The sequence below is a fragment of the Chelonoidis abingdonii genome, chromosome 3, assembly GCF_003597395.2.
Source record: "Chelonoidis abingdonii isolate Lonesome George chromosome 3, CheloAbing_2.0, whole genome shotgun sequence".
In the NCBI taxonomy this organism is placed as follows: domain Eukaryota; kingdom Metazoa; phylum Chordata; order Testudines; family Testudinidae; genus Chelonoidis; species Chelonoidis abingdonii.
Genome location: NC_133771.1, coordinates 12,034,527 through 12,058,231, shown reverse-complemented (window position 1 = coordinate 12,058,231; position 23,705 = coordinate 12,034,527). Strand labels below are relative to the sequence as shown.

Here is a 23,705-nt window from a genome sequence, read left to right as displayed (position 1 = left end):
TGTTGCTAGAGCAGCAGCCTTTTCTACAGCTATTGTAGCAAGACCATTTAACAGCTTTCAGCAACAGTCTGGAAATCCCTTGCCTTTGTGATCTGGATTAACAGCATGGGCAAAAGGGGGAATAAATGGTTTATGGAGATATCTGGGTCTCTGGTGTGAATGTAGTCTGGGCTAGCAGGGACCATCAGACTCTTTGGCTTAGATTGAGTTGGGGATGGTGTGGTCTCTTAGTTTCTATTGGACCAGTCTCCACCTCAGTGAAGTCACTGCCACTGCTGGCCACTTGCTGGCAGTCTCCGAGGAGAATAACGGAATAGGATGCAGACAAGGCCCCGGGGACAACTTTTCATGTTCAAGGATGGGGCTCTCTGATAGAGAACAGTGCGGGGAAAGCTGTGCCTGTGCTGGAGACAAAGTATATCAATCTGCAGCACTGCGAACGTGGCACCGTTCTCAAATCCTACGAGTCTTGAAAGAGAGAGAAGTGCATCCTTCTCTGCTGATTTATCTTCCTAAGCCCCACCGCCCAGCATTTTACACCAAATACTGACTCCTGTCTTGCTATCAGTCAGCTATTAACTCACATCTGCTGACTCTGAATCACTGACAACCCCCGTACAGACCTCTGCAGGCTAGACAAAGAATGTCTGGCATATTGAGAATGAGTTTCCCCCCACCAAATAGCAGCCAGCGTACAATACAGCAAAGGGTCTCCATACAGCTGCATAACCAGGACTCAAAACGAGTCCCTTTTCTCTGGCATGCAATGGAAAGCAATATACTGGAAGATCAGCCATTCATCAGTCTGTAGGGCTGCATCTAGGAAACTGCAGGCACCTGTTTCATTGTTAACATGAATTTACAGTCAGAGCTGTAGTGATTAGTGACACTGTGGGTCTGTCTAGATTAGAGTTTATAATTCTAACTCAGATTTATCAACTATTGTAAATTCTAATCTAGACACACCACAAATGTTTGTACTTTACTTGAGGCTGAGTCCTGGGATAAACCACAGATATTTGCATCCTGGAACAAACATCTGCAGCAGAGGTGACACATGGGAGGAGGGTTCTTGTGGGGTCATGTGCCTCTCCAGATTTCTTTGGATGCCTCTCACTGGGACACCTAGAGCAAAGAGGCAGCAACTCCCCCGATGGCAGCACTCACTGTGTGTCCCTGCAGTGTGGGGAGGGAGGAAGCAGCAGGGCGGTTGGCTGAGCTCCCCTCACCTCCCCGTGCTACATGCGCTGCTTCTCCTTCCCTGATGCTGGAATCCCAATGCTGCCTACTTTGCAGACCCACCCACCCCATCAGAACCTTTCAAATGCGCCTGCCCACCCCCTTCCATGGTTACATGCCGCCTCTGGGGTGGCATTTACTGTTATGTTAGTTAACCCGAGTTAACTGGGAATCAGTTCACTTGAGCTCCACCAATAGCCACACATGAGTCCAAACATACCTGGTAGGATTCCACATTCTGTCTCGCTCAGTGATGCCTGGCTCTAGTTTTCTCCCTTCACCAAAGATATTTCCTGACTGCCAGCAGCACAATCTGCAGCCTCTCTTCTCGTCTCTATTGGCTCTGCATGGTGAGCAGTGGCAAACACCAGGGTGACAGTTGAGTAAGCAAATATGTCTCAGAGAAAACCAGGAGCAGACACAATCCCTGCCCCACTGAAATCATCTCTGCTGTTAACGTTAGCAAGGCCAGGATCTCACCCTGGGAATGGAGCTGAGCAAATATTGCCTTCAAATGCCGAATGACTGTTCTATTTGTGCCTATGACACAGAGGCACATATGTGGTCCACCACTTTGTCCACAGCTCTTATCAGGCCCAACAAACTCACTACATCTCACACACTTGTCAGAATCTGTGCCTAAAAGATATTCCTTGGAAAATTAATAACTCACTGATCATTAATATTCTTGCATGATGTATGCACAGGGTGTGTACAAGGACTTAGAAATATGTGCTAGGTATATTCTAAAAATGTTTTTGGCAAGCAGTGCCATCTGCCATAGACAACAGAATGTGTAGTTGCTTTTCTGACCAACCCAGTCTTCAAGCAGAGACAATGAAAGTCCATTTACTTATCAGGTAAGCAAAGCTAACAAGTAGGGGAAGAGAGAGCCCGGTGTCTATACCCCAGCAGGACAGAGAAACTTGGGGCACGTTTACATCTTCAGCACTGCTGCAGGGTGTCTGGTGAAGATGCTCTATGCTGACGGGAGAGAGCTCTCCTGGCGGCATAATGAAATCACCTCTGCAAGCGGCAGAAGCTACATCAGCGGCAGAAGCGCTCCCATCAACATAAGCGCTGGTGTGGACAGCGCAATGTCAGTGTAACTTAACGTTGCTCAGGAGTGTGGTTTATTCATGTCCCTGCTGAGACACAGGTTCTGCCGATATAAGGTGTATTGTAGCAATAGCCTTGGTCTGGGTTTTACTTTTCAAAGAATACTTTGCAAAGGTTTTCTGGACTATAATGACAGGGGGTCTGAACCTCAAAGATAAATAATTAAATCAAATGACTATATAATACTACTGTATTTAAAAGTGTATCAAGTAAGATCTTTTAAAGCTAATGACACTGGTGATTAATATCACTGTGAAATGTGTGTTAACACTGAGGAAATATAGATACTTGATATTATGCTTTCAAGTCTGATCAAACACAGGGAGAAACAGCTTCCCTCTCAGACAGGAGGGAAGGCAGCTACCTACCTGTTGGCAATGAAAATAAGGCAGGTGTGATCAAAAGCAATGGAAGACTCATTTACATAGAAATCACCAGGGAGATGTGAGGCTCATAGGAAAGGAAGAACAGCATGAGGTCATCCTGAGCTGGGGACGAACCAGTGAGCTTGGCAAGAGATAAGGGGAGAGGAGAAGCCATCTTGGCATCCATCACTGGACAGACAATGGGCCACACCTCATGCAAGTTGAGAAAGATGTGTCCTTCAGCCAAGGAGGGGTTGAAGTCTCTGAGAACTGAATATAAGGGGAGAACCTACTTTGGCAAGATCTTAGAAAAACAAGAGAAGCCAACAGCTTGTACTTCTGTGGAAAGTCCTGACTGAAGCAAAGTTATCCATAGCTGGAAAGAAGAAAGATTGGTAAGAAATGTTGAATAAAGCCTGTAGATTGCTAGATTTAAGGTTTAGATTTTTAGATAGCATTTTCACTTTTATTTGTTTGTAACCATCTCTACTTTTATTTCTTGTACTTGGCACCACTTAACCTATGTCCTTTTCTTAATAAGTTTATTTTTACAATAAACCAACTCAGGGAAAGGGTGTTTCTCCCATTTACATTAATAAGCTGTGATGTGCTTCTCTCTCTTTCAAGGAACAAATAAACCTGAATCTCTCTCTGAATGGTCCAGGAGCTGGACAGTATAGAACACAGGAGTTCTGGGAAAATTCAGGATGGTGCGTGCTTTGGGGTCATCTTGCCAAGTTGTTAACCAAGGTCTGGTGGAGACCAGTGGAAGTCTGTGGTATTGCAGGCAGCCTCCTGGATCCAAAGTGTGAGAGCAGGGCTGCCCAACAAAGACATAAAATGCATGCTTGTTGCTGACTGCAGACATCCCAAGCGGAGAGCTAGTGTAGCAAAGTTTTAAGGCACTTATGTGGTAGAGGGTAAGAGGTGACATAACTCCACCAGTTTGGATGCACCCCAAAACATGACAATGGTCCTAGTACTCATTTGCCCAATCCAGGAGCACAAACAGAACAGTCATTTGGAATCTGAATGAATTTGAACATAGTACTTGGTCAGCTCCACCCCCTGGGTGAAATCCTGGCCTCACTGAAGTTAATGGTAAAGATCCCGGCAAACAGGCTTTCCCCTTGGCCCAGCTGTTTGGTCTGATTTTGTTACTGTTTACGGTAGAGTAATGCTGCTAGCTCGCTGTTTGTTACCAATATATTTGCTGTGTCAGGAGCCTAGAGCTTTTTCTGTAGGCTTTATTTTAACCTATTGTTTAAATCTAAATAAATACGAACTAAAGGTACTAGCTAACATAAGGGTGACTGAATCTGGCCCACAGAGAACAACTGAACTACTACTTCCATAAGGCATAATAGTGTCATTCATGTACCAAACGCCATATGTAGTGTTTTGTTAGTCAGCTTTCAAAAGGGATTAGACAGAGTAACACTTTTGAGCCTAGAGGAACTCTCTAAGTAAAGCTGTCTCAACAGTTATTTGTAGTTAGACACAGTGCCTAAAATACACCCATCCCAAAACACTGAATAGTTGCTGATCTCATTGGCATCAGTGCAAAAGCTGACAAGCCCTGCTGCAAGCACATCTGCTTTGAAAGCCCAGGAAGCACCACTTTCTAAGCCACCCCTCAAGAAAAGGATCTGTCCATGTGTGCAGAGTTTCTAAACACAGCCAAGTTACATGCCCTCTGATGAGCAGAGTTCCATGCCACAGAACATCCGCAACATAAAGCACACCACTGGAGAGACATGACCTTGACATTTTATTATTTGACTAAGTATTGGAGCATCCCCTCACTGAACACAAGACTGAGACAACAGTTACACAAAGGAAAAAGCAGTATTAGCTGTACAGAGAGTGAAATAGCAAGGACCACTTTCAAAAGCCACTCCTGCTGAGAACCCTTTACAGAGAGTTAGTAATACAGTTCTGATAGACCTTGCACCAACACTGCTAGGACAGGTTCCATTGTACACAAGTCAGCTGAAACATAACTCTGGGTGTATGGTTTTGGAGCTTTCTATGAATAGATAATCATCTCTTTGTGTATACACCTATTACACCGTATAATGCAGAAGCTCAAATCTTCAGTCTTACAAATCACTGGCCAAAAAGGCGTTAGGAACACTTTACGTCCTCCTCTGCTTGCCGCTGGAGAGCAGTGATAGTAAGTACTAATTAAGCTGACAGTGCTTATGGAGTCGCTGGGTCAAGTTTTCTTAAGTGCCTGAATCCTGTTAATTTTCAGTGGGACTTGGTGCATAAATCCCTTTGAAAATTAATGGGACCTAGGCTCAAAAGCACCTTAAACAATTTAGGGAGCCTTTACATTGTTTCCACTATTGGAATAGCTTTCAATGTATCATATGTCTTGTTCTGCTCATTCTAAAGACAGAACTGTTACTGACATGGTTGAGAACTCTGGGCAGATCTGGAACCACATGTATCCCTTAGAACCTCTGCAGCCTTAAATGCCTTGATATGTAGAACCCTGGTATTGAAACATGTTACCAACATGGTAACCTTTCCAAACCCTGTCAGCAATCTGGCTTTGAAATTCCAGATAGGACTGTGAGATTAACTCATCCTTGGCTTCTCTCACCTACTACCAAGTCTAACATATGCACAGCAGGAAGAGCCTTTGAATCACACCTGCCAAGTCAAATCTGCCTGCTCCTGGGAGTGTCAATTAAGATCCAATTGCAGAATCATTGTTCAAAATGGTCCAAATATCACAGCTCAGGTTGAGTTTGCAGCACAACTATTCAGGGAAAAGGACAAATTATCTTGACTCGTAAACTGAGTAGATTTTGGTCTCGAATCACTAGAAATTATGGAATCCAATGTCATTTTGACGGTCATTTTCCTGAGTGCATATTAATATCCCATTTAAAAACTTTGAAGTATGAAAATTTATAAAACTGTTGCCACCAAATGGTGAATTTGTGCATTACCACTGTAAAAAGTAAAAGTAACACTTTAGGCAGACACTTAAAAAATGGAAGTGGGGTTTAAAAGGACACCCCACTTCGGAATGAGAAATCTGTGCCATGTGAAAGTGTATAGCAAGAACTTGTATCCTGAACTCTCCAGACGGAGATAAAAATCTCAACTCAATCTCAACTATTGTGTCCTGAATGAAGCTCATTAGCAGATGCATACTGCTGAGACTCACCTAAAGCACATTTAGAAGACAAGTAATTTGTACGCAGGGCTTTTTGCTACTCATAAAAACAAAAACATTCCAATGGTTTTGGAATCAAACTAACCCAAACAGACTTTGGATCCCCAGGCCTTCAAGAACCAGCTTCTTTATTCCTTCTCAAGCTCCATGAGGCAGTACAGAGCTACAGCTGCAGAGTTCGCCAGTTCCAGCTTGGGCTACAAGTGGCAGAAAGTTCAGTTCTGCCAAGTAAAGCATTCAGGATGGGTCTGAGGACTCAGAGATGAGTTTCCAACACCAATTCATGAGAATTTAGCATCTCCCACCCCGAAGCTCAGATTAAGAAGATAATGTCATCAGACATCATGATCTGGTTATCATCTTGCATGCGCTCCAATGCCACCTTGACTTCAGCTGCTGAGAAGGGGTCAGGGTTGTCCCGGTTGATGGACTCCATCAGGCTCTTCAGACCCACAGACTGTGCATGGGCAGCTCTGAACACCTCCAGGAGGCCAGTCTTGAAAGCTTTCAGCCTAGCCAAGCAGGAGGAAAGGCAATTAGAACCAGAAGCTAGACTCAAAACATTCTTCATTCCCAGACTTAGTTCTTCCCTAGAGAAAATCTCAGCTCCCAGCACAAGACCAAAAGATTGAGAACTCTGGCACTTGCAACCTATCTTGGGAATTTTTAAGGGGGCTTATCACCTTAGTGCCTTACCTGCCAGCCATGTGAGTCAGGGTCAATGGTAACTACTATCTGACAGAGAGTCTTCCAAGCAGCAGGATTCCAAAGTGCTCTACAAACTAGATAGAATTCCTGCACCTGACCCGGAAATGCTGTTCAGGACAGGAAGCAAATAATACTCCAACTGATCTGCAGGTGGTATTTTACCCAATTCAGAATCTGGTCAGTTTACAGGGGTTAAAGTCCCCTAACTCTTGTGACACCTATTGCAACCCCATGCCATATTATATGTACGAATGGTTTACGCAGGATTGTGTTCTACTCCATGGGGGAAAGGTCACTACAGCTCCACCAAGAACTAAAAACAGTGGGGTGATTAAGGCAAGTCACTAAGACTGTAAAACTTCCAGGGAGAAGGACCCTCTTCTGGGGTGGTTTGCCAGAGCCCCAAGCAAGAAAGAATGAACAGACCCAAGGCTTCAACAAACAGACAGCGACAACTCTCATGGAAGGGTTGGAAAGGACGTTGGCCTATCAGACGCTCCATGTGGGAGACAGGCGAATTCTGACAGGTTTAGTAAGCACGTACAACCTGTGATTCGAAACGTTTTCTCCGTAATGCTTTTACTCAGAGAATAAAAGTACTTTGTTTTGGAAGAGCTGTGTAGCGACCTGTAACGGTCTTTGGCGACAATGCAAAGCCCAGGTGCTGGCCTTAAGGTAGACTGGCTGGTTGGAGGTATTACAGTGTAAGGAAAGGAGCTGGGCCGCCTTACAACCACCAGTTAGAAGGGAGTGGGACCCTGCCCAGAGACACGGGATGGCTGGAGACCTGAGAACACAGGTGTTACAGACACAGAACTGTCACAGAGTGCCATGTGACCAGAAGCCCTGACCATACCTTACATCTCCCCTAAGTGACAGCAAGCACCTCAAACAACACAGTCCCCCCGCTTAGCACCATGTGGGGCAAGGGCTTGGCAATTAATCAGAGGTGCTAACTGGGTCACTCATACCACTTCCTGGGAATTCACCAGAGGTTTCCCATTCAAATACCACTCTAGCCCAACCCTGCTGAGTTTATAAGGCTTAAGGGGATTTAAGCCAAGATGGGGCTATGGATGCATAATATAGTAATTAACTTCCACCTCAGGCAGACTCAGTGCCCAGAAAAATCACTGCGCTCTGGTGCATCTGAGTGTAAGATACCACTGGAGCGCACACGTTTCCCTGGCACGTGGAACTGCAGGCTCAGGTGCGACCTGCAAGTCCAGAGGTGGTCTCCTTATTCTCTTACTCTGAGGAATGGAAGTCTTCCAAAACCCAGCCAGCTGCCCCAGCTGGAGTTAAATCCCATGAAGATGGAGTACATTACCCTAATTTCTGTCTGCAATGTAAGCCCCAACCCCACCCACCCACCCCACAAGAAAGACTCAATATATTGCTAGCAGGGCAAAGAACCTGCTACCTACAAGTGGCTGGCTCAAATCCACCCAAGCCAGTAATGACCAGGAGTTGCTACCATCCAGATGCCTATCTGAAGCAAGTCAGGGGGCTAGTTAAGTATCTGCATCAAAGGCAGCCTTTCTATACACACTCAGCAGGAAGGGGAAGGTCTGGACTACCCCTCGTTTTCCCCAAGCAGGGAGAGAAGCCACACAGGGTGGGTCAACTCACACTGCCCCTGATTGGGCTGCACTTGTTTTGTGACCATCAGCCTCCAGTGCTGTCAAGCTGGCTCAGTATTTTATTAAAGGAAGAGTGGTGAATCCCCCAGGATTTCCATCTTTGTTCCTGGATAAGAATTTATTTGATGCTAAGCCACAGAGTTGACCCCTTTGAGATCCAATGACCTAACTCCCCATGGCGTCTTTAGCCCACCACTCACCTTGAGTCAGCCAACTCGGTCTTTTTGCTCCCTCCAGTCTCCGCAGGTTCAGGGGTCTTTGGGGTATGTGCCTGGACTGGAAGCAGAGAGTAAAGATGAGACAGCTGGCAACTAAGAGCTACACGTCACCCCTCCAAGGCCTGCATGTGCTGCAGCAGGCAGGAGATTGCTACCATCTTTTAGCCTGGATCTGTACAGCATCTTGTTGCTAACTTCTTTCCAGAGCAAGGAAATTATTCCTTCCATGTAGTTTTACAGTGGCTAATTAGCCTTGCTGTTAATTCAGTGTCTAGCACAACGGGACCCTGAATGGGGCCCTGGGATGCTACCATAATAATTAATATTCACTCTCTCACAAAATCCATGCAAGGAATAATGCCATTGGTATGTACTGATGATATCCATAGCTGTATCTGATTTCGTAGTGGTTACGTTCAGACGTTTGGGGAAATGGGAACATGACGATGATACAGCATTGCTCCCTACGGCATACCACCCTGGTACTCAGTTTGGATTTCAGAGGTCTCTAGCACTCAGGTGCCCATAATGGCCAAGAAACTGCTCCACAGCCCAAGAGATCTCCCTCCCAGGAAGACCTGCCCTATGCACACTCTTTGGGATGGGAGCAGGGTCTTCATCCATGGTTGGACAGTGCCTAAAAATAACAGCCACTTGAAAGTGGGCTCTTGTAAAGCGCCACGTGCATTTAGAGTGCAACATCAACATGTAATGACAACGGTAAACTTCTACTAACAGCAAGGGCTGCTATATTCTGAACCAGTCTCCCAAGCAAAGTGGTTGAAAAAAGTGGGCTTCTACAACTGGACAGAGTCTATAGGGAACAATCCTGCACTGGCCTCAGGGATTGGAAATGACCACCTTCCAGTGTCTGAGAGCAGCTCAGTTCATTTGTTGCCCAGAAAGCTGTTTCAGCAGGCAGCCTGAAATGCAACATGCCATACAGGGGACTCTTCCACAGCATACCCAAGTCCTGCACCAGTGCCCTTCTCCATCGTCATCAGGCAGGAGACAGCATCATACAGCCCCCCTTATGCACACAGGAGAGGGAAAGAAAGGCACTCACCTTCTGGCATTTCCTCTTCTCTGTCACTGAAGTCATAGGGATCATAAGACTCCCCCTCCTTGGCATCCTGATCCCCAGGGCGCGACTTCTTCCTCCTGCAGGGCAACAGAAGGTTACTGCCACTCCTCACCACTCTAGGCAACAGCCTCCAATACCACAGGGGAGGCACTTCACACCTCTAACTACTGGGTGGGGATACAGCTGGGCCGCCTGCAAATTGCAGGTGAACTCAGTGCTTCTCTTCAAACACTGAAGACACCTGAGCTGGTTCTGGTAACAAAGGAGGAGCAGCCCTGAGGCTGGCCAAATCATTTGGAAGTTTATAAGAAGATTCAGATTTCCACCCGCAAAAGACATGACCTTCTCTAAAGCTTTCCCCTGTACCCCCAAGTCCTAGACAGAGGTTCCAAGACATCTGGTGAAATACCCTCTAGCCAACAGCCTCTAGGGATTCAGCTTTGTTAAATACAGTCAGGCCTCTCCAAGAAAATCCATTCCTGGGGTTGTTTCTGCACACAGATACGGCTGGTCAATTTCAGTCTCTCCCACCCAGTTGGTTTCACCAGTCCCAGCTAGTGCTCCCTCCCAACGTGCATCTCCAGCCCCCCTTTTCCCCCCAACACACCTCTTTTTCCTTCTCTCGCCACCCTCTGGTTCCTCTTCCTCTTCAGTCTCTGTTTCATCCTCCGCCTGCTTCTTGCGTTTTTTTTCCTTCTCCAGCACCTGCAAAAGGGAGCCAAACCACCCAAGCCAAGCAGATTAACAGGAAAATCAACCCCTCAGGCATTTGATACATGCTGAGTCTCCAACAGAGAAGTCACAGCAGTGGTCTGGGAACAGAAGGTATTTTATGTAGCAGTGGAGCTCTCGGAGTGTTGTGTACCTTAATTAAGCCTCAGCACCCCGAGATGTAGCCTATCATGCCCATTTCACACAGAGAAACGTGCACAGAAGTGGAGTCACCTGCCCACAGTTAGCAGCATAACCGGAAACAGAACCCAGGAGTCCTGTAATTCCAAAATTACTACAATACTTACTTCTATGGAACCTCTTGCTGCAGCCTCCAAGCACCATGACGCAGGATTGAGTCAACTTGCCACGAAAAAGAGGAAAGCTCCAAATCCCTCCCAGACTAAGACCGCCAAGAGCAAGCAGTTGCTTGCTTCTTAGATCACACAGTGAGGAGCCCATCGCAGCTAGTGTCTTGGAAGGTGGCTCGCAGCAGAGAGTCTTCTACCCTGTGCAACGGCTGCTAAGCCCCAGCACTCAGCCTGGACTCTAGCAACAGTCAGCTCCACAGCTGAGACCCACACAAAGAAAAGCCAGATCCTGGAAGTTCCAACAGGGGTTTTTTGCCCCTTTAATTTAACCCTTTGGCACCAGGAGCCCTGGATGGTTCCCACTACTCACAAGCACCCTGGCTATACGCTCACCTTTTTGAAGTAGGCGAACTGCACCAGCTCTACGGCAGCTTCCGCGTCCTGCAGGTCGATTGTTTTGTTCATCCGGCCCTTTGCATGGGCCGTGGAAAGCCTGATCAGCGTCTCCAGCGTTCGGGCCGTGACAGGGGAGGTCTGGGAGGGGAGAGAAGACAGTCCAGTGATTGAGGGGTCAGACAACGGCTCCATGTTGCGGCAATACCCACACATTTATTATGGCCCATGCTGGATAGCTGCACGCAGAGTCCCAGCACAGATCAAGCAAGGTCACACCCCTAAAGCCTGGGTCACGTGCATCTTTGCTGTACTCTACATGTGTCTTAGGACGCAAAGGAAGCCTATGGAAGACACACCTCTCAAAGAGTTCAGGGGCTGTGCCAGTCATGGAACAGGAATAGTATGTATATAGTATGCTGTGGGCTACAGCCTCACGTGATCCATAGCATCCCAGTGTACTAGGCCACAGTGAGCCTTTGCCTGAGGCTCAACATGTGTCTTTGGAGAAAGGACCATGTAAAACTAAGTGCATCCTGATTTCCCCCCCCTCACCCCCATCTCAGAGGATCAGCATTGGAAATGTGCTGCTCTGGAAGCCACTAGCAGGCTCCAGACTGCAATTCAAGGGAAGAGACACTGCTTGAAAGCCAACCTTGGGGCACGGGAAATAGACCAACATGTCTCCCCCGAAGAATTATTAGCAAAAGCCTGGGAGAATGAGAGGAGTTCACCTCTCTGGAGCATTACCCCCCCAGTAGTCGTCTCACAGAGAGAACATCTCAGGTCTGGATGTGTGACTCTGTTTCCTTGGCCAATGGGAAAAGGATGGAGTTGACCCATTCTGGTCTCTTTCCTTGTCTGCTCCTGCCTCCCCAACTCCGGAAAGATTTGCTCACCCTGGCGATATCAGAGCTCATCTGGTCCTGGCTGCGAAGGCGGGAGTACTCCTCCGCTATGTAATTCGCTGACTCTTGGGTCAACACCGGCTTGATGATCTTGGCCACGTGGATGTATTTTCTCATGAACTCCATGCTAACTATCTTCTCTCTGGCAGACACACACAGACAGGTACACAAGTTATGGAACGGGACCAGAGACTCCATTTTTACCGTGCCACTCCCTTCCAAAAGGAAGCCCCCCACCAATACGAGCAACACACAAAGAACAGGAACACTCCAGGCTGTATGTGGAACGTACACATGCATGGGATGCTCAGCCACATACAATGTTCTCCATGATTCTCTTACAGACTTGTGGTATGAGCCAGGGGCAAAACGGCTGCCATATTCCACCCCAGGGCTGGACACCCATCAGTAGTGGGCTAGTGAACCTTCCAGGGATCCTTCCTTACAAACAGCACTATATAAAGGCAAGGTACTACTGCTGCAAGTGACGTTTCTCCCACTTCCTTGGCAAGCCCACAAAGGAGCTTAGACGGTCGTGCTGAATCCCCAGCAGTTTACAACCAGTCGTACCATGAACCTCCTCGAAGATAAAAACCAGGAGCAGAGCGGCAGGCCCGAGGCTCAGCCCGCTGCATTGAGAGCAACATGGCAGCCTGCTCACAACCAAATCACTACAGGGATGGGGAAGACAGGGAGACACTCACTTGTGCCTCTTGGGGCCATGCAGAAGATTGTCGTGTTTCTCATACACTTGTAGCTCCTGGTCCTCCTCCTGCACCACATTAGGATCATCCGTAGCCAGGATCTCTATTGCGCTGCCCAGGGGCATGGCTGGGAGACACATTAAGAGAGCAGCATTTACATATCACCCAGGCCCGAACCATTGAGAGGCTAGTACATAGCTTGGCTAAGCCACAGATATCACTACACAAACCTCTACAGCTGGCTGGCACCAAGGCAAGAGGGTGGTAACAGGGTGTGCGTAACTAGGCAAAATGCGATGCGACTGAACAAAGGAAACTGTAGGCCAAATATCAGGGAAAGCTCATTTCCTGTGAGATGTGAGTATCTTCCGGGGGGAGTGGAGGAAATGCCCAACTGGACAGGACAAGCCAGTGGAGAATGTGCTGCAGGCAAGAGTCTTCCACTGGTCCTACCCCAGGGACGGACTAGATCTAATAGGATTTTCCTCTCATTTAAGACTCTGGGAAAGGGGAAGCCCCCAGGAGTTGTGTGCATCACTCAGCTGAGCTCACCCTGTCACCAAATCAACAAGACACACAAGAATGCGGGAAAGCCCTTGAGATTAGTATGGCTCTGCCTGAGTCAAACACCTCAGCCATTCCTGGTAGCTCAGCCTGCTGTTTATTCTACTGCTGGCTCTCTTCCATCACACTTGCCATGACTGTTCAGATAACCAGGCATGCAGCAAGTTACTGGAGGACGAGAGCTAGACTGCTTAATGGTCAATGCACTGCAATGTGGGAGATCAGAATCCAGCCCCTCAAGGCAAAGGAATGAAGAGAAGCTTCCGACGACCGACTATGGGTCCCCACATGGCTGGTGCAACATGAAGCCTGGAGAAATTTGTGGGTGAGATGGGGAGGAAGAATCCCAAGGTCTTGGGCAAGGGAGAAGAAACACTGTCAGTAGGACTGGGTCAGACCAAAGGTCCATCTAGCCCAGTATCCTGTCTTCCAACAGTGGCCAATGCCAGACGCTTCACAGGGAATGAACAGAACAGGGCAGTTATCAAGTGATCCATCCCCCGTTGTCAAGTCCCTGCTTCTGGCAGTCAGAGGACTAGGGACACTCAGCATGAGGTTGCATTCCTGACCTTCCTGGCTAATAGCTAGGGATGGACTTATCCTCCATGAACATATCCAACTCTTTTGAGCCCAGTTATACTTTTGGCCTTTACAACATCCCCTGGCAATGAGTTCTGCAGGCTGACTGCGCGTTGTGTGAAAAAAATACTTCCTTATGTTTGTTTTAAACCTGCAGCCTAATAATTTTATTAGATGACCATTGGTTCCTGTGTTATGTGATGTGTCATTTTCTCCACATCAGTCATGATTTTGTACACCTCTGTCATATCCCCCCTTAGCTGTCTCTTTTCTAAGCTGAAAAATCCCAGTCTTCTTAACCTCTCCTCATATGAAAACTGTTCCATACCCCTCATCATTTTTGCTGCCTCTCTCTGTACCTTCTCCAATTCTAATACATCTTTTATGAGCTGGGGTGAGCACAACTGCACACAGTATTCAAGGCGTGGGCATACCACGGATTTATATATTGGCATTATCATTCTTATTATCTATCCCTTTCCTAATGATTTGTAATACTGGTAGCTTTTCTGACTGCCACTGCACATTGAGCAGATGTTTTCACAATGGATTGGGGAGTCAGGATGAAAGAGAGAAGACTGAACTCACCATCACCATCCTGCTCGCCGGGTCCTCGGTACCGGTGCATTCGCAGGACGTGGTCCGAGATCTCCCTGTCATGCTCTGGGTCCATCTGATCCAAGACGATGAAGAGCAGATCGAATCGGGACAGCAAGGAGTCTTGAAGGCCAATGTTCTCCATGGGAGTTTTGTACTGATCGTACTGCAAAGAGCAGGGAGATGACTTACAGGAGACCCTGAAACTATCAGAAGCGCGGGGACATGGTGGCTTTTCGAAGGGCTGGGAGAACCCTCCAGTCACAGGATTTGAGAACAAAGGTGCTAACACACCATCCTGGTCTGAATGCTGCCCCTGGAAACCAAATGCCGCAGCATCGTCCCGCCCCACCATGCATCGTTGGCCCGTTTACAAAGGGAACTGGTACATTTTACACTTTGCCTCCCCCAGAGTCGACACCAAGACAGGCGCTTTCCAGATCAGAGCCGAAAACCACATGTTGCTTTAATTGCTCAGTTTAACAGCTCTTGGGCTGAACTCCAAAGAACAGGCTAGAGGCCACGTTGAGTCTCCAGCTCATTGATTTCAAAATGGGGTGCAAAGGACGTGAAGGCAGACTCTGGGCCCAGCGTGGACATTAGGATATGCTTTTGGCATCCACAGCTGCACAGAGATCTATACAGAACCCTGTTATTTGGATGAAGGGTTTTTACCATCCAGAATTTCCATCAGGGCCTCTTGCTCACCCCTCAAGAGATCAGATGATCCTCTCCTGGAAGGTGGTTTGGGTCACCTCCAGGTCTCAGTAGCTACTATGAGAAGAGCTGATCTGAGAGAGCCCCCGACCCCCAGCGCTCACCCCAACTCACCCTGCCATAGACAGGATTGGCTGCAGCCAGCACGCTGCAGCGGGCATTGAGCCTGGCATGGATGCCTGCCTTGGCAATGGTCACACGGCCCTGCTCCATCACCTCATGGATGGCCGTGCGGTCGATGTCAGACATCTTGTCAAACTCATCAATACAGACCACGCCACGGTCAGCCAAGACCATGGCTCCCGCTTCCAAGCGACGTTCACCTTGGGGGGTGGAGTGGGGAGAAGTCCAGGGTTATGTACCGGCCATCATCCCCAAGCCCTCCCCTTCCCTCTGAAATTCACAGAGATCTGGCAGGTCCGCGGCATCTGAGGTTCAAATCCCCAAAACTCAGGTGCCTAAGGAGTACGTGAAATCCTGGCTTCAGAGACAGCTCTCTACAGCAGAAAGGAGAGTGGTGGGGATAATGCAGAGAAAGTCAAGTGAGATGGATCTTTAAGATAGACAGGGATGGCAGGACAAGGGCATGGGATGGTACCTTGAGTTGAAAGTAACCAGATCCTATTCAAAGAACTATGTATGTGTATATCTCCTTACTATATGTTCTATTCTATGCATCTGATGAAGTGGGCTGTAGCCCACGAAAGCTTATACTCAAATGAATTTGTAAAAGCAGCAGAGAATCCTGTGGCACCTTATAGACTAACAGACCTTTTGGAGCATGAGCTTTTGTGGGTGAATACCCACTTCGTCAGATGCATCTGCTTTTATAGATCCAGACTAACACGGTTACCCCTCTGATACTCAAATAAATTTGTTACTGGCACCTTAGAGACAAGTACTCCTGTTCTTTTTAAGTACCATTAGTTCTCTCACAGGTATTTCCAGCAACAGGAAGACCAAGAATATCTGGGCAGTGATTTAGGGACATGGCACAACCAGCTCCTGCTGGGATCCCACACAGGATATGGGAGAGCTGAGAGCCATCTACCCAGCTTCCCCGGGCAGGTGCTGCTCAGAGACAGGCAGCATGAGAAGATGCAAGAAGCTGCAACCCAGCAGACATCCACCAATATGCTCTGGTATCGGAGAAGTTCTCATCACGTAAAAGCTTCCAGCAAGAGCAACTAATGGTTCTGTGATGGTTGACAGATGTTACAACAGCCTCACATCTTACAGAGCCATTCTCTTTACTTCATTCCTCCCAGCATCCTCTGCCAGCAGAGCGCTTCAAAATAACCTTACCGGTTTCTTGGTCTGTGGTGACGGCAGCAGTCAGACCAACCCCGGAGGAGCCCCTGCCGGTGGTCGGGATGGCCCGGGGGGCTGTGGAGAGCACGTAACGCAACAACTGAGACTTGGCAACTGAAGGGTCTCCTGGAAGGAACAAGCCCGAGCGATTACGAAGTGTCCCACTACACAGGCTTTGCCCTCCCTTCATCATAGCATCCCAATGCCACTCCTCTCCGCCCTACCTATCAGCAGGATGTTGATGTCTCCTCGGATGCGGCTCCCATTCTCCAGGACCTTCTCCACCCCTCCGAGCAGCATGCAGAGAATCGCCTTCTTGATATACTCATGCCCGTGGATACTGGGGGCCAGAGACCTCGACAGCTGGTCAAAGACATCCTAATGCAGAGGAAATGAGGGGCATCACATAAAAAAATCCAACCAACCAACAAGAATGGCTTCCCCTTAAAGGGATATGATCAGGTAGTTCGGACTTTGCTAATCTAATGCATGGGCTTAAAATCAACAGGAAAGGAAGGGGCTTTCCCTGGCAACTGTTACAGGTCAGGTACATTCCCCTGCCGGATAGGAGTCCCCAACAGCACGGGACGACGCCAGAACTAGAAAGAAACAGATTCAACTCTTCCACTATACCTCAACCAGCTGAGAAAAAAGGTAAACAGAAAGAGTTTAAAAAGGGTGTTTTAAATCCCTTCAGCAGTGACTTAAGGGAAAGAATTTTTACAGTGTGATTTTAACCTGGGTGCACCTCAGACAAAACAAGGAGGGTTTTTTTCTTTTTTGTTAATATTGGGCCAGACCGTACATCAATGTTATTTACAAGCGAAAAAGATTCTGAGCTTCCTTTAACATTCCTGCCCATTTCTCAAGTTCTCCCCCTCATGGTAAAGCAGTGATCCCTTTAAGAGCAAGGCAGGCTGGGAAATCTCTCCAGGACATGGTTCTGAACAGGTGGTCAGTCTGAGGGCACACTCCGGTTAAGAAAAGACCTGCAGTTACTGCAGTAAGGGAGGATGGGTATGGATTAGGGCTGATTTGTTTCTCTCACAGGTAAGTGTAGGATTTGACTTTGTCTCCTTTGGGTCTTGGCAATGCTCAAGCTTTGATCAGCTAAGGAGAAGGAGAGGGTCTGAGAGTGAGAAAACCTAAGACTTCTGCGAAGAGCAGACATGACTGGATTCCAGTTTGATCAGTGCATGGAAAAGAGAGATGTCTGATCAGATGAACGTTGAGCTAGTATCAGAAGAGCATCAGCATGAAGCAAGGGAATTGTTTATGCTGGGCCTAAGTGATGAGAAGAAACTAAGTAAATGATACAATGATACTGGGACAACCGAAAAAGAACCTCCCCCAATCCCCGCACAGGATAAGTGGGGAAAGCGATATCTTTAGAGCCATATAAAGCTGGACAAAACACTAGAAAACATTCAGAGCAATCCTGCCTTGTGCCGTGGGGATAGGGTTAACTGACTGTGTTTATGATCCCATCTCTAATATACAATTTTCTACAGGGTGTGTTTGAAAATAAAGCTTAATACCTTTGAGCGACTTTTGCTAAATCTCTTGATCTTCGCTACATCAGAGGCAGAGTAGAGAGGCCGAACTTCTTTGCTCATCTGCTTCACATGGCAGGCGATCAAAATGGTTCTGGAAAGGAGAGGGAGGTTGGAGTATATGTTCCAAGTGTATATGGTCTAGACAGTATTTGATCCTGCCATGAGGGCAGGGGACTGTACTCGATGACCTCTCAAGGTCCCTTCCAGTACTAGAATCTATGGTTAAGTCTAGAACACAAAAACCCTGCAGACAGCCCAACCATCCAAGGACCTACAGATTATAGCAATCACCCACAGTGTCCTTCCATAAGGGTCAACTCCTCAAGCTGAGTCTTGGAGACCCTGGAAAGCTCAGAAAAAGATGTATCCTGATGCCATTGTGTCTGCTTAATTAAACTGAGCAATACAACCATTCTGAAGACTTGCATTACCCTTGATCTGTGTCTGCAGCACCACATCCCTATCATTCTTTTGGTCCTGGCCATCCAGTCACTAGAGAGATAATGGGACCATCCAAGAGATTCAGGAAGTTTTACCCAAAGTTCTTGCCTAATTACAACACTGTGCTGCTGGTCAACAGCTATTACATCCCACCCCAGAGCTGGCTGCATCTCAGTGGCATGGGAAGTGATCCTCCTACAAAAGCTACAGAGCATTCTGGGATCTTTCAGGATGAAAGTAGCAATATGAAGGGAGGGTGATTATACTGTGTCCCTCACCTGAATGTCCCTGATGTGTAGCCCCCCTTCTTCCCGGGCAGACAGCGGTAAGTCCCAACAACCTGGATTCGGTCCCCAGGCTTCACCCTGTCCACCAGGTCATCATCTAGAACAATGTCCACAGAGCGAGGCAGCTGACCAGCTGGGGCCTTCTCAGGCATCTCCTGGATGGTGATGGTTTGATGGTCTTTGTAGACAGAAAGGCCAAACTCCGTCTCCAGAGGATTGTTCTCTTCATCCTGGATGAGCGACATAGTAATGAAACTCCTCATTCAAAGGAGCATGGCAAAGGAGTCTCTGGGGGCAGATGGGGTCACCCAAACAGGGCAGCAGGAAGGGAGGCTGGAGTGTCCCTTGTGGTAGCAGTGAAACAGGACTGTGCTGCAAGGGGCTGCTTTATGGAGGCTGCTTGACACAGAGACCTTGTGGTTCACTTAGGCTCTCCAGCTCCCAGACTCTCAGCCTGTACTACCTAGCGCGAGCCCCTTCAGCCTACCCAAGCACTAGCGTGGACTAAGCCGTCATGGAGAGGCCTACTGGCTACACCAGACAGGCAGTCACAGATCACTTGTGCAAGAGCAGTTACATGAGCAAGACCGCCAGGTGAGAAGAGTGTTATTTGGTCACTAGCAGCCCAATTACCCACTATGTTCTCCAGAGACCGAGTGATCACTCTGCCTTACAGACCACTCAATCCAGTCTGACTAACAGATGCTTCCATCTGACCAGGAGCCTAGGTTTGAACTCCATCAAATCCAGCACAGACTGCAAAACAATTCAAAAGCTGCCTCCTTTATGCTGCTCCCTTCAAGGCTGAAACCGTGTTAGCCGATGCGGATGTCTGTTTCTTGGGAGAGCATTCGACTGGCTGCTAGGAGAGGCTCCAAATACATCAGCACCTCTGCCACAGAAAAGCCTGTATATTACCGCGGTTTAATCAACATGCATGCCCCACAGATGAAGCCAGAGGGAGGTAACTCACTGCCAATAGCTATATGGGACAACTGCAGTGAGGTCCACTGGACTGGGACTCAGGAGACCTGGAATCTATACATAGCTCTGCCCCTGGCCTACTGTATGGCCTTGGGCAAGTCATTTCCTACCCCAGACCTCTGGTGAACATTTGACACTGCCTCCGTTTGCTCACCTTAGTGGGGTAGACAGAGCTGGATGGAAAAGCTTCGAGAGTCGTCATGTCCGTGTATCGACGTTCAATGGTCTTCTTGGTAGCAGCGCAGTAATGGACGCTGCGAACGATCTTTGGACGTACCAGAGAGCCTGCATTTAGATTTGTTTGGTGGGAGGAAAGTTAGGAGGGAAGAAACCCTTTAGACTTTGCCTACTCCTGCTCACCATGATGCCAGCAATGCGGTTTCTAGCTGTTCCACTGGGAGATCATCCCACAGCGTAACAGCTCTCAGCGCACATTCCCTGACAACAAGCCCAAACTTCTCAGCTACCTTTCACTCCATGACTCCTACTTATACTCTAGATCATCCTAAACATCCCTGATGTTTCCCACCCTTCCCGTGTCTACAGATAGCTATCACTCCCACGTTCCCACATGAGCATTCAAAAGGCACATCTCAGCCCCCCAATCCCATACTCACATTTTGTCACAATGCCCTCCACGCAGACCATGCAGCCCAAAAAACAGGATGTCAGCGTCCGGGGCGTCACATGTTTGGATCCAAAGCTGCCCTCGAGCCCGATGTAGAACTCCTCATACTGCTTAGCGTATGTGGCATCGATGGAGGCAACAAAGTCCTTCAGGGCGCGCTGAAAGGCGACCAGCTCCTCAAAGGCATTGCTCAGGAGCCTAGAGCAAAGGACAGCAGGACTCTGGTCAGTTCAGCTGCTAGGAGTGGACCTTGCCAGCACATCCGCAGCAGGAAGACCCTTCCTTCACACAGTGACAATTCCTAATGCCTTGACAGATTAATAGCAGAGCTGGGCAATCACCAACAGATGTTTCCCCACCACCCACATGAGAATTCACTTTAGTCAAGAAGTTCTAACCAGGTTAGGCCCCAAACCCCCACTGCAAGTCTATGGGATTTAGGAACCAAAATGACTAAGGCACTTTTGAAAGTCTCACTAGGTAGGTGCTGAAATATTTGTGTAAGTCTGGCCCTAAATCCATTAGATTCCTAAATTACTTGGGTGCTTCTGAATGTGTTCCCATCCCCTATATTCACTTTCTGCAAACATCTCAGCGACCAGGTTATCTTAGCACAAATGCACACGTGCTAGAATGCCACACAGGGTCACACATGGGGAGAAGGCAAGTCCCAGGCTTAGAACTGCATACAGATTGAATGTCCTTTAGAATAGGAGACTGGACTCTGCCTAGACAGACTCCATCCTTCAGTGCCATCTGGTAACAGATGTGATGTTCTCAGCAGAATATGAGCTGGAGAATCAAACCAACCAATACGCACAGAATGGAGTTTGTATTTCATGGGCCTGAACCTCACAAAAAAAAAGTCAACCTTAACTATGAGGCCTCTATAAATATTGGTAGGGAAGCCTCAAGAGTATTGAAATGCCTTATTATATTTTGATTGGCAGGAGGAATTCAGAGTGATCTTAAAGACTTCTGCATTTACTACTAATTTTAGAAGTTAATACTTAAGGAAGAATCACTTCACTCCACTGACTGTCCATATATTTTACTATATAAAGTCAGTAAACCTGACTGCATTTGTTAGGGCAACCAGAGGGCACCTGCGTAAGTATCCTAGATATGAAAAGATTTTGATGCTCAGCATCTGGTTAAGGCCCCCATTCAATGACAGAACAGGTACAACATTGGCATCAGATTCAGCAGAGGAAGTTTCCACCAAGCTGCCCCACTCCTGATCTGGTGCATCTGTCTTCATTGCCCAAAAAAGGTGTATTTTTATAGCACATTAGCTTTCTTGTGATGAAATCCTACGGGAGATAAGGCTCTAATTTCTACCACAATGTAGCTAGCCAAGGTCAAACCCTGGTGGGGAGTATAGTGTTGACATTATTTAACTACATCATGTTAAAAGCTACCTGTGCCTCATCTCCTGTGATTTTACATCAAGAGGGTTAATGCACAGTAGTAATCTTCTGTAAAAAAGACTCGGTCCCCCACCCCCTTTTGGCAGTGAAGACATAACTTTAGGCCAGGTCCACACAAGAAACTTTTGCCAGCATTGCAAGTCTATTCGTGCGGGAAAAAAAATAATGGGGGGGGGAGCATTTTAATATGGCCTATTGTAAATGCTGTAATACCAGCATAAGTGCTTTGGCTGATACATCTTATTTTGCTCAGGGACCCGCTATAAGGTTAGTGGCAAAAGCACTTTAGATATCAGTGTAAGCTGCGTCTACATTAGTAGGGTTTGCTGGTATAAGTACATAGATAAACCTTTTCTAGTGCAAACTGGGCTTTAGAGAGAAAGTAATAGCTTAACCCATTGGCCCGCCTACAAAGTTTGCCAATAGGGCAACTGTAATGGCTTTCCTCTCATGCCATCACAAAACTTAAGGACATTCAGAAGGTTGCATGCTGTGCAGTAGCTGAATGAGAAGTATCCTGTTAACCACTCTTAGCAAGTTCCTTCAGAGGCCACTCTTACCGGTTGGCTCTCTTCTCATTCTTCCGCCGCAGGTCATTGATGCTGACAATCAGACGATACTGATTGTCACTGATCACATCCCGGACTTTGCTCTGGTAAATCCCCTGATCCTCCTGCAATACACCATGGGAAAAGGATTCCATTTTACAAAGCTAAGCCAGTGAGATGCAGCCCCTATGATTTGAGAAATCAATATCTTTAGTGGCTCCGAGGAATGTCCCCAACTGTTACTGACACCAGATTATCTTTGTTGCAAGGAAAGGCCAGATAGAAGGACGCACTCTCAATCCCCTCTCCACCCCAGGTTATGTCTGCACTTTGAGTTGGAGGTGCAGTTCCCAGCTTATGGAGACATACTCACACTAGCTCTGATGGAGATGGCTCACTAAATATAGAGTGTAGCCATGCCAGTGTGAGCCATGGGAGAGGCTAACCATCCAAAGCATGTACCATCTGAGACCACAGGCACATACTTGGGGTGGCTAGTACCCTACCGCAGCCAGAGTTATAATCTTTTTTCAGTACATTGGCTCAATCAGAGCTAGCCCAAGAATGTCTCCTCCAGTTGGGAATGGTGCCATAGGAGCAGCTTGTAATGGGAGACAGGAATCTAAACCCAATAGAGGCCAGGGTTAGAAAGGGGGAGAGCTAAGACCCCACAGCTCACTCTGTAGGGCTGGAAAAGTAAACAAGAAACCCAAGAACAGCTCTCCTCTTTCCCCAGCACCCCTCAACCTTCCACCATACTGCCCCCTCCCCTCCCACATCCTCTATGCAGATCCCGCCCTCCTCTCCCCCAGCACCTCTCGGCCTTCCTCCGTACCGCCTCCTTCCCTAAGCGCCCCCCCACATCCCCTCTTCAGCCTCCCCCTCCAGCACCCCACCTCCCCACTGCAGCCGCCACCACCCTCCTCCCCCACAGCACCCCTCAGCCTTCCTCCATACCGCCTCCTTCCCTAAGGCCCCCCCCACATCCCCTCTTCAGCCTCCCCCTCCTCTCCCTCCAGCCCACTGCCCCCCACATCCCCTCTGCAGCCGCCACCCTCCTCCCCGCCAGCACCCCTCGGCCTTCCTCCATACCGCCCCCTCCCCTCCCACATCCTCTCTGCAGACCCCGCCCTCCTCGCTCTTCCTTCATACCACCCTCCCAGCACCCCTCCCCCTAGGAGTTCCCTTTCCAGCCCCCACACCCCCTCTGCATCCTTCCCCTCGGCTCCCCCCACACCCCGCGTTCCCTTTCCAGCCCCTCTGCAGCCTCCCCAGCAGCGGCTAGAGGCGCCATTGGCCCAGCTTGGACTAGCGACACTCGGGGGTCCCGCACCCCGCAGCAGGGCCGGGGGCTCGGGGATTCCGCCCCACCTCATCGTCCAGGAAGTCGAGGTAGTCGCGCTGCGCCTCCCGCAGCTCCGCGTCCTCCAGCCCCGCCGGGGGGGCCGCCATGCTGCCTGCGCTGGG

At 48.3% G+C, this 23,705-nt stretch overlaps 1 protein-coding gene across 1 annotated transcript; it reads right to left on the bottom strand.

Moving 5' to 3' along the window:
* Positions 1-4,481: 4,481 nt before the first annotated feature.
* MCM3 (minichromosome maintenance complex component 3) lies at positions 4,482-23,705 on the bottom strand. The gene is made up of 17 exons (XM_032796712.2): positions 23,610-23,705; positions 22,251-22,363; positions 20,250-20,458; positions 19,787-19,917; positions 18,640-18,878; positions 17,903-18,011; positions 16,589-16,742; positions 16,359-16,490; positions 15,168-15,376; positions 14,328-14,502; positions 12,597-12,723; positions 11,884-12,034; positions 10,985-11,125; positions 10,177-10,274; positions 9,552-9,646; positions 8,468-8,543; positions 4,482-6,428 (listed from the first exon to the last, which is right to left on the bottom strand). Exons 1-17 carry the CDS (start codon positions 23,688-23,690, stop codon positions 6,230-6,232), a joined length of 2,439 nt encoding a protein of 812 aa, XP_032652603.1. The 5' UTR covers positions 23,691-23,705; the 3' UTR covers positions 4,482-6,229.